The sequence below is a fragment of the Hipposideros armiger genome, unplaced genomic scaffold (assembly GCF_001890085.2).
Source record: "Hipposideros armiger isolate ML-2016 unplaced genomic scaffold, ASM189008v1 scaffold_687, whole genome shotgun sequence".
Classification (NCBI taxonomy): domain Eukaryota; kingdom Metazoa; phylum Chordata; class Mammalia; order Chiroptera; family Hipposideridae; genus Hipposideros; species Hipposideros armiger.
The window spans coordinates 509,697-520,539 of NW_017732037.1; the positions used below are offsets into that span (position 1 = coordinate 509,697).

Sequence of the window (10,843 nt, forward strand, 5' to 3'; positions counted from 1 at the left end):
TGTACAATGGGGTTCGTAAAGCCCACCTCACAGAACTGCTGTGCGGATTCAGTGAGTTAACAACATAAAGACTAGGAAAGGGCCTGGTCAGAGCAGACATGCTGTCAGTGTTTGCCAGGGTCATCATTACAACCTTCCTTACTCAGGTCTGCTTTGTGCCCTTGGGCTGGTTCAGCTAATTTGATGGTCAGAGTGTGCATGAGACACTGGCTTCTTCATCAGTGCAGCTGGAAGCTCTGTCTACCACTCACGCAGTGAATGACTTCACAGCAGGGAAGAACGTCCCTTCCACCTCTATCCCGGCCCAAGTGCAGGGCCAATTGGGCCAACTCGGCCACCATAAAGGACCCAGCCCAGCACCTCCTGCCTGCATCCCAGGCGGACCTGCCCACCTTGGCCACAGCAAGGGGTGTCTTCTCCTTTGTTCGCTGGAAAAAAGACACATTTTTGAACAACAATTTTTACTGTAAGGGGAAAGATTACAAACTTAAAAGCTGAGGAACAGATAGGTTTCCAGAGCAAGGTTTCTTCTGGAAATTAAGCCCAAACTCACAGGAATGTGGTTGGCTTCATTTCCAGAAACTTCAACTCCCGATTCCTTTTCTTGCTTCAGTCAGCGCTGAGAGTAGGGAGAGGGGAAGGCTACCTCGAGCTGCTGTCCTGTGGGCATGATGGGTGCTCCTGCGGGCCCAGAACCCACGGCCTCAGTTTCTTCTAGGGGGACCTCAGTGCGTCTGTCTGTCCTGGGCCGCCGCAGTAGTCTGGGGGTCCTGCCGCTGGTCCCTGGGTAACGATGGGCTGTGTCGGGCACAGCAGAGTTTTGGAATCTGACAACGAAATGAAATGAAATACAATACACAGCCCAGCACCTGTACCCCAAAACTGCTGGACATATGGAGGTCGCGCCCTCAGCTGCCTCCAGCCCACCCACCCCACTCAGACTCACTCCTGTCCTCCTGAGGCCTCGTCAGCAGCCAGCCATTTTTAAAGCATGTTTTATCTGTTTGGAACCGAGTCTTCTCTGCAGGAGCCAGAGAAATAAGCTCTTGGGAACCCCCCCACCCCACCCCTTGCCAGCTGCCTCTTGGGACCACCTTCCAGGTCCACTCACTGATGAGGATTGTCTCCCAACTCAGCTCATCCTGGGGCGATTGGGACCAACAGGTCCTGAGCTTGTCTTTTCCCAGCATAGACATGGAGACCACTTGTTAATTTAACAGACGTTGTAGAGCACCCACTGTGTGCCAGGTGCTGGGGACACAGCGATGGCCAAGGCAGAGCTCTTGCCTGTGGAGCTCACATTCTAGCCGAGGGAGACAGGCACCAAACTGCACAAATATGTCATTGGTACCATATGGTACCATATGAGAGCTGGGGAAAAAAGCAAAGCCCACTAGGTGAGTGGGTGGGAACGCGGCTGGAAAGGGCCCGGCTGAGCAAAGACTGAAGGAGGGAGAGGACAAGCCACCTAGGCCTCTAGAGGAGAGCACTCAGGGCAGAAGGAAGGTGCCCGAACATCTATAGGCAGCAAGGAATGTTTTAGATGGGTCAGGGCCGGGGAATGGGGTGATGGGAGAGATGAATGTGGGGGGCCTCAGATACCATTGTAAGGACTTGGCTTTTGCTCTGAGTGAGATGAGAGCCGTGGCAGGAACAGGCTTGGACTAATGTGTTAACAGTGGGGGACAGAGAAGAGGGGTGAGGGTGGAAGAGGGAGGTGATTTAGGAGACTGTCCTATAATCCAGTCAGAGCTGGTGGTGCCTGGCGATGACGGCGGTGGTGGTGGTGAGGAGGGTCAGCTCCTGAGGGTAGTGCCAACAGGACTTCCTCGTGGGCCTAGCTGGGGTGTAGCAGGGGACTCAGGATGACACGAAGGCAGCTGTGGTTTTGTGAAGGTGAGGGAGCTGAGGAGAAAGCAGGTGTGGGGGGAGCCCCTGGGCTCAGTTTTGGACTGTTGACTTTGAGACACGGATTAGGCACCCAAGGAAGATGCTGAGCAAACAGTCTGGGGGTCTGTGGGGAGGTCTGGGGCGGGGGACTCAGAGCCATTGAGGCACAGATGGAAGTTAAGCCTCTTTCCCAGTTTTCCGTGCCAGCTGACACAGCTCCCCCTAAGCACAGCCCCAGATCCTGGCAGGGATTTAGTGAAGGGCTATTGGCCAGACAGATGTTGCCAGTCAGTGCAGTTTTGCATCAGAGCGACCTCGCTGTCACCACAAAAGCAACGGACATAATTACCAGCAAGGGAAAGAAGGGCTTTTCCTAACAGCTCCCACCATCTCTGTCTCAGCTCCACATCCAGAAGAGACTCCTCCAGCCACCGAGCCCCCCATGGAGCCACGCCTGGGGGACCTGACAGTGACAGATGTGACCCTCACCTCCGTGGGCCTCGCGTGGACAGTCCCTGAGGGCCAGTTTGACTCCTTCGTGGTCCAGTACAAGGACAAGGCTGGGCAGCCCCAGGTGGTGCCTGTGGCCGGAGACCAGCGTGAGATCACCGTACCTGGCCTGGAGCCTGCACGCAGATACAAGATGAACGTCTACGGGCTATATGGTGGGCGGCGCGTGGGCACCCTCTCTGTGGTAGCCATGACAGGTGAGTGAGGGGGCCAGGCAGTCTCCATCCCTGGTTATCCAGAGTCCCCCCACCCTGCAACCTCTCTCCCAGGTCCTGCCTCAGTGGCCTCTGCAGGTCCTCCTGGGGTCACAGGCATCTTAGTCTCTTCCCTGACCCTGGGGCTGGAACCTCCCCTACCCTCCATTCCCCCTCTCCTCTCCACCCCTCCTTCAGACCACAATGCCTTCCTTTCACCTGACCCAAATCCAAAGCAGATTGTGTCTGTCTTGCTCCCTCTCTGATTGTCCACGGCTGTGTTCCCCCCTTCTCTTTACAAACCTACTGTGACACACTGCCACCTCCCCCTGCTGCCCTATTTTATTGGGGTTAAACAGCACCCACCCCTTGAATACCGTGTCAGAGGTGCTCAGCCCCCTGGCCCTACTGTATTCCCTCGCCCTTGGCTTCCAGGGCCTTCCCGCCCTCCAGGTTTCCTCAGCATAAGTTCCCACCATTTCTGTGCCATGGTCTCTGTTGAAACCCATGGACCCCTCTCAGAGCAATGTTTTAAAATCTGTAAAATAAAATGCATAGGATTACAAAGGAAACCAATTATATCAATATCCAATTATCAAAATATTTTAAAATTCAAATTTATGGTTTAGTAATACAGGGACTTCTTTATTTGTTCATTAATAACAAGACTTAATGGCATGTGCAGTAACCTACCCGCATTTGGAAGGAGTGAGAGTGTAATTAGTATTTTGTGGTCTCTGCAGTCATTCTAAGGTGATGTGAAAGCAACTGTGATTCCTGTTGGTGACAGTCACAGGTACTGCTAGTACCCGAGGTTGGTTTCCTGTGTTCATCACTGAAGGCAATGCTACATTTCAGTTAGAGGGCAGTGAAAATGTAGCTGTTTCCCATCTCAGTTTGAGGCCCCTTAGTCCCTGGGAGCCCAGGAACCCTGTGCGTGGGGAGCTCTCCCTCCGGGAGATCTCAGCCATGTTCTTTGTCTTCCCCAATCTCAGCTCCGCTCCCGCAAGCCCCAGCCACACAGTCCCCCCAGAAGCTGCGCCTGGGGGAGCTGACAGTGACGGACGTGACCCCGGACTCTGTGGGCCTCTCATGGACGGTCTCCGAGGGGGAATTCGACTCCTTCGTGGTCCAATACAAGGACAGGGATGGGCAGTCCCACATGGTGCCTGTGACTGCAGACCAACGCCAGGTCACTGTCCCCGACCTGGAGCCCAATAGGAAGTACAAGTTCCTGCTTTTTGGGATCCAGGATGAAAAACGACGCAGCCCAGTCTCTGTAGAGGCAAAGACGGGTGAGGGGGACCCCCATGAAGCTGAGCCTGAGGCCCCAGCCTTCCCTCCCTTCTTCACACTGCCTGATCTCCCTCTCCTGCCAGCTCTCCCCTTTGTCCACTTCTACTGTTTCATTTGAAAAGCCGCACTGCCTGCCCCGGCCTAAGGCAGATGAGAACCAGGAACATGGGGCCAGTTCCTGGATCCATTCCCCCTGCTGACTTTTCCTTTCCTCTCATAATTTCCGCTTCCGTTGAAGTGGGGGAAGACCCTTCAGACTCCTTCCTGGAAGGTGGAACATGGGAAACTGGGGTGCTGATAAAGGGGATGAAAGGAGGAGCCGAGAGCCTTTCCTGCCTCCTTTGGCCTTGTGGGTCCTCAGCCCTGTGTAGCCATCGCCTCCTGAGAGTTTTGCTGTCTCTCCTCTGACTCTCACCCTATTGGCTCAGGCCCACAGGTTCCCATATCTGCTTCCCCAAGAGGACCCCTTTCCTGCTCTGTCCTCTTGGAACCTCAGAAATTGGGGTACCCAGGAGCCCAGGGCTGGCTGCTCAGTTGGGCCCAGCCCAGCTCTGCCCCTTTCCTGGGTTTCTGTCCAAGCCCTCCCCTGCCCCTGGGGGCCCCCTGTTGCCAGAAAACTCTCAATAACAATGCCGTCAGCATCCTCGCTGTCCAGGAAGGCAGCAGGCCAGCTCCTTCTCGGTTTCAGGATGGCTCCTTGGGCAGACACCAGATCCTTCCCTGCCTGAGCACCTCTTCTTCTCCCCTCCCCCCACTCACATGGAGGCAGCCCCCACTCCTCAATCAGGGCCTATGAGGGTCGCCTTCATCATAACATCATGCCTCCCCAGCTGCTGTCTATCCCCATCAGGGACCCTGTGCCCCTTCTGATGTCCCCAGGACCCTCGGATTTCCCCAGGAGCCAGTCAAACCACAAAGAGTGGGCTCCTTGGTACAAGGAAATAGATACACCAAGTCTGTGACAAGCTGTACCATGCTAAGGAAGTAGCCTGAGGAAGTAGTGGGAAGGGTCTGGACAGCAAGAGGAAGATAAACAGCAAGCTAGGGAATCTCTTCCCAGAGATGGCTCAGGACAGAGGACCCCTCCCACACTGCTTAAGTGGAGAGGCACAGGCCAGCTGGGGATGCTGGTGGGGAGGGGAGAGTGAGTGAAGGAAAGATTTGCAGGAAACACTGATCATTTGGGTAGTTGTGGGTTTTTCCAACTCCAGCGGGAGACAGTCAAAGAGTCATTTTGGAAAAAAATAAACACAAGAACCTTTCCTCTCTGTCAGCTGCCCAAGGTCACACCAGCCCAGGGACCCCACCCCGCCTTGGGGAACTCTGGGTGACAGACCCCACCCTGGACTCGCTGCGCCTCTCCTGGACGGTCCCTGAGGGCTACTTCGACTCGTTTGTGGTCCAGTTCAAGGACAAGGAGGGGCCCCGGCTGGTGCCTGTGGAGGGCCATGAGCGCTCGGTCACCATCACGCCCCTGGACAGCGGGCGCAAGTACAGGTTCCTCCTCTACGGCCTCCTGGGCAAGAAGCGCTACGGCCCCCTCAGCACGGACGGCTCCACAGGTGAGGGGGCCCCTGTAGGGCCTGCGTCTGTCCCTGGGGGCTCCCTAGAAGGCATCTGGCACCCTGCCAGGCCAGGGCCATTTGTGGTCATCTGTGGTGGCTGCCATCACAGTTGTTCCTTGGTCCCAGCCCTGGTCTGGGGTCTAGTCTCCCCTCTCCTTGCATAAGCCCATAGCACCAGCCCTTCGGGACTCAGCCATGGCAAAGCCCTGTCTAGTCTTCTCCACTCTGCCATTTGAGGTCAACCTTCCAGAAACATCTCAGCCATTTTCTCTCTGTGTCTACATCTCAGAGACCCAGAGTGCTGTGGAGGATGCTGGAACAAAGCATCCCCCAAAACCCCATCTAGGGGAGGAGCTGCAGGTGACCAGCGTGACACCAGACTCCGTGGGCCTTGCGTGGACAGTCCCTGAGGGCCAGTTTGATTCCTTCTTGGTCCAGTACAAAGACAGGGACGGGCAGCCCCAGGTGGTGCATGTGGAGGGCAGCTCCCGGGAGGTCAGCATCTTGGGCCTGGACCCCGCCCACAGGTACCAGCTGCTGCTGTACGGGGTGCTCGAGGACAAGCGTACGGGTCCCCTCTCCGCCACTGTCATGACTGGTGAGTGTGGCTGCAGCCAGAATAGACTGTTCCCCCTTCCACCAGGCTCTCCTGGCCTGACCCAGCCACACAATTTCCGAGCTTCCTATTGTATACCCCTGTGTTTGGGGAAAGGGATCAGTTTTATGGAGGTGTAGTTTACATACAATTAAACTCACCCATTTTAAGCGGGTAATTCAACGAACTTGGGTAAATGTGTAGGTCATGAAATCACTACCACAACTGAGATATAAAACCTTTCTCTGGACCCCAAAAGTTTGCTGCGCCCCTAGCAGTCAATTCCCCCAACCCCATCCTCTGGCAACCAGCAATTGCTTTCAATCGTTTCAGTTTTGTCTTTTTAAGCATTTCATTTGCAGAATCACATAATACATAGTCTTTTGTGTTTGCTTCTTACACTTAGCATCATGCTTTTGAAATTCATCCCAGTAGTTGGCTGTCTTTATTACTGACCCCTTGCCTTCACCTCCTTCCCTCCTGCCCTCCCCTTGGAGAGAACTGGTACAGTGACAGACCAGTCACGCGTCTCTTCCTGTTTCTCTGAGCCAGACTCCAGGGAAGAAATCGAAGCTGAGACCTCAGCCCCAAGCCCTGCAGAGTCGGAGCCCCGCCTTGGGGAGCTGACTGTAGACGAGGCCACCCCACACACCCTGCATCTCTCCTGGACTGACACTGAGGGAGAATTTGACTCCTTCGAGATCCAGTACACAGACCAGGATGGGGAACTTCAACATATCAGTTTAAGGGGTGACCAAAATGACATCACCCTCTCGGGTCTGGAATCTGACCACAGATACCTGGTGACTTTGTATGGTTTTCATGGCTGGCAGCGTGTGGGTCCTACCCACGTCGAGGCCCTGACAGGTAAGAGAGAGGAACTGTGCCACCCTGCTTCCTTTCAGATAGTGTGAGAATCCAGAGACACGCGGAGCCACAGGACACCTGCCCCCTCTCAGGTCTTTCTCACTCTTGGTCTCTATTCAGTCCCAAGGGAGGAGGAGGATGAACCTTCAGAACCTCCCACTACCGCCCCCGAGCCTTCTGTCAAGCCGCGCCTGGGGGAGCTGGCAGTGACCGACGCCACCCCTGACTCCCTGCACCTCTCCTGGACCGTCCCCGAGGGACAGTTTGACCACTTCCTGGTTCAGTACAAGAATGGGGACGGGCAGCGCAAGGTGGTGCAGGTGCCAGGACACCAGGATGAGGTCATCATCTCGGGCCTGGAGCCAGACCACAAGTACAAGATGAACCTGTACGGCTTCCATGGTGACCAGCGCCAGGGCCCCGTGTCTGCCATCGGGGTGACAGGTGAGAGGACGGTGGCNTTTTGTGGGGGGTGGAGGTTTTCTTGACGTAGGAAGCACCGCAGCCATCCTTCATAGATGGGTGAGGTCTGTAGAACCCGTGCAGGACAGGGCCTGAGGTGCCCGGCTGTCACATTTCCCTCCCAGTCCCTCTTTATGGGACCAGGGGAGCTGATTGTCCCTGCAACTCCAGGAGAGAGAGGGTAACAAGGGAGAGAGAGAAGTTCAGGTGGAATGGAGTCTTCAGACTGCTCTACAGGCAGTAATGGGGAGTTTCTAGACTCTCAGGAAGAACCATGGAGGGCCTGAAACGTCCCCATAAACCTTGGGACCTTTGTGAGGGATGGGGCAGCTGTCACAAGGGAAAGGCCAAAGCTCTCACTGCAGAACAGAGGTTGAGGGGGGAAGTGCCCCCTTCCTAAGAAGGCTGGTCACAGAGGGCTGAGGGCTGAGGAAATGGAACCTTTGAGGCAGGGAGGGAGCTGTCCAGGCTGGAGTGAGCCAGTGGGTAGAGAGGAGGGGATGAGGCAAGGGCAAAGCAAGGGTTGAGTCTTCCTGCTTTGCTTTGCCTCTACCATCCCCAGACAGGGATGAGGAAAAGCCTGGGAAGCCCTTGGTCCCACCACGCCTGGGAGAGCTGGCAGTGACAGATGTGACTCCCAACTCCCTACTCCTGCACTGGACGGTCCCCGAGGGCACGTTCGACTCCTTCATGATCCAGTACAAGGACAGGGATGGGCCCCGGGTGGTGCCAGTGGAGGGGCCCCAGCGCTCTGCCCTCATCACCAACCTGGATATGGGCCGCAAGTACAAATTCATCCTGTACGGGCTTGTGGGCAAGAAGAAGCATGGCCCCCTAGTGGCTGAAGCCAAGATTGGTAAGTGAGAGCAGTCATGCGCACCCCTGCCCCCTGTCCTCTGCATGGTCCCCCAGGGGATATTCCCACCGTTTTGGGAACCAGCTTTGGAAACTCCAGGAAGGCTTCCTGGAGGCAGGGGTGCCTGAGATCAACCCTGAAAAGGGAATAGTGGAGGGTCAGGTAGAGAGGTTGAGGAGGGCAGTACAGACAGAGGGAGCCATGGAGAGCAAGGCAGGCGTGAGTGCAGCTCTGTAAGAGAACGGAAGTCTGTTTCCTCTGGCTGGACAGCAGGGCACCTGGGGAGCTGAGGGGACTGGTCTCAAGGGTCTGGCATGAGCTTGGACCTCATTTGAGGGCCCAGGGGGACCTCTGAAAGGTTTTAAGAGGGGGAGAGACATGATTCGATATTTATCTTCCAAATAACACCGAGGCTGCTGCAGAGGATAGCTGGAGAAGCGAGTTAAGAGCCAGCAGGAAATGATAGTGGCCAGGTTGGGATGGTGGCAGTGAGGCTGGATGTGGGAGGTAAAGGAGCACGAGGGCCCCAGGCACCCCCACATTTCTGGCTGAGACAGTCCCGTTTCCGGAGACTAGGAACAGCAGAGATGAGGAACAATGCAGCGAGACGCTTAGATAAGCACGTTTGAGCATTTGTTAAGGGCACACGTATACCAGACGTTCTAGGTGTATCATCACACCTAACCCTAATAGTAGGCCTGGGAGGTGTGTCTGCATTACAGACATGGAGAATCGAGGCATAGAGGGGGAAGTCACGAGAGCAGAAAGTGATATACTGCCGCCCTCAAGGGTGTGGAGAGCAGAGGGGAGGCCTGAAAATGTGGTGTGGGTGTCATTGGTGTCAGTGGACATGAACCAGGGTGAGCACGTGGGAAGAAACAGGGCTGCTAGAGCCCTGGGATGGGCAACACTCAGGGCGCGAGCAGAGAAAGAGGAGCCCCCAGGTGGCCTGAGGGGTGACTTGTGAAGAGGGGCCAGAGCCTCAGAAAGTGGTGTGCTGCACGCCAAACTGAAGGGTGCGGTCAGACATGTCAGATTCCGTAGGAGTGATTCAGAGCTAGAGTGTCCACAAGACTAGTAAGGGCGACCTCACCACAGAGCCTGCTGAGAGCTGCCGTGGAGGGCGGACCTGGGTTGGGAGGGTGATGGAGGTGAGGACATGACTACAGCGAGTGTAGACGTCTCTTTCTGGAATCTGGGCTGGGAATAGAGAGCAAAGAGGGAGGGTGGAGGAGCTTGTGTCAGTGCTGATGGCACAGGGTAGGGAGTGGGGCTGGTGGTGCAGGGTGGGCGGGGAGGAGGTGGGGCCCAGGCACAGGTGTGGGAGGCCTTCCCACATGAACTCACTCCAAGCATCATGCTCCCATCCCTTGGAGGAGAAAGCAGCTAGTAGTTAGGCCTGGAAGCAGCAGAGCTTGTCCTGGAACACTTCCCTGGCCACGGAGATGTGGAAAGGGCTGGCTGGGCTCCCTTCTCCCTGAAGCCCCTCTCCAGGCTGGGGATAGAGTCAGGGCCACACTAGTCCATACATTTAGAAGAAAGCATCCTTCCTCCAGGAGGGCATAGCCCGTTGCCATTGTACACAGCTCGACACGCAGAGTGCTGGCTGGATACAGTCCCTCAGTGCTCCTTCAGCCATGCACCTTTGTGCAGTGAACAGCCTGTACAGCCTCACACAGCATTTCTACGTGGGAGGATGGATGTCCCCTCTTTGATCTGTGTCCCTCCCTTCTTTCTACTCCTTTTCCCTAGTGCCTCAGAGGGTTCCCAGCCCAACGACTCCACCCCGCCTGGGAATGCTGTGGGTGACAGATCCCAGCCCGGACTCGCTGCACCTCTCCTGGACTGTCCCTGAGGGCCAATTCGACTCTTTTGTGGTCCAGTACAAGGACAGGGATGGAAGGCCTCAGGTGGTACCTGTGGAAGGACCAGAGCGCTCGGTCACTGTCTCCCCTCTGGACCCTGACCACAAGTACAGATTCAGTCTGTTTGGGATTGCCAACAAGAAGCGGCATGGCCCGCTCACAGCTGACGGCACCACTAGTGAGTGGAAACCACCTAAGCCCCATGTGACCCCTCCCAGCCTTCCACACACTTGCCCTCAGCCAGGAGTCAGCTGGGCCTCCCAGCGAGATGGCTGGCCCCGCTCCCGGGCTGAGGAGCGGCCAGCCTCCCCTGCTCTGCTGGGCCCTGTCCATCCCATTCAGCTGCTCCCCAAGGCCCAGGAGGTGTGTCATACCCTGGTGGTGCCAGACTTTCCAGGAGTCACACTCACGCTAATTGAATATGACCCTCCAGGTGTGACAACCTGTCCAAACCCCAAGTCCCAGTCCCAGGCTGCCAGTTTAGCCCTGACTGGATCCTCTTATTTACAGCCCCAGAGAAGACAGAGGAGCCCCGCCACCCACAGCCCCCCGTACAGCCGCTGTTGGGGGAAGTGACTGTGACTGGCTCGACTCCAGACTCCCTGCGCCTGTCCTGGACGGTGGCCCAGGGCAACTTTGACTCCTTCCTGGTCCAGTACAAGGATGCACAGGGGCAGCCCCAGACAGTGCCCGTCGCAGGGGATGAGAATGAGGTCACCGTCCCCGGCCTGGAATCTGACCGG

General features: G+C 56.3%; 1 protein-coding gene across 1 annotated transcript in view; it reads left to right on the forward strand.

Annotated features, from left to right (window-relative positions):
* The window catches only part of TNXB (tenascin XB), a 70,212-nt gene that overhangs the window by 27,916 nt on the left and 31,453 nt on the right, over positions 1 to 10,843 (forward strand). Inside the window, 3 exon segments of the mRNA XM_019626683.1 lie at positions 7,942 to 8,235; positions 9,988 to 10,278; positions 10,611 to 10,786. Of these exon segments, the coding sequence (XP_019482228.1) occupies positions 7,942 to 8,235; positions 9,988 to 10,278; positions 10,611 to 10,786 (761 nt within the window).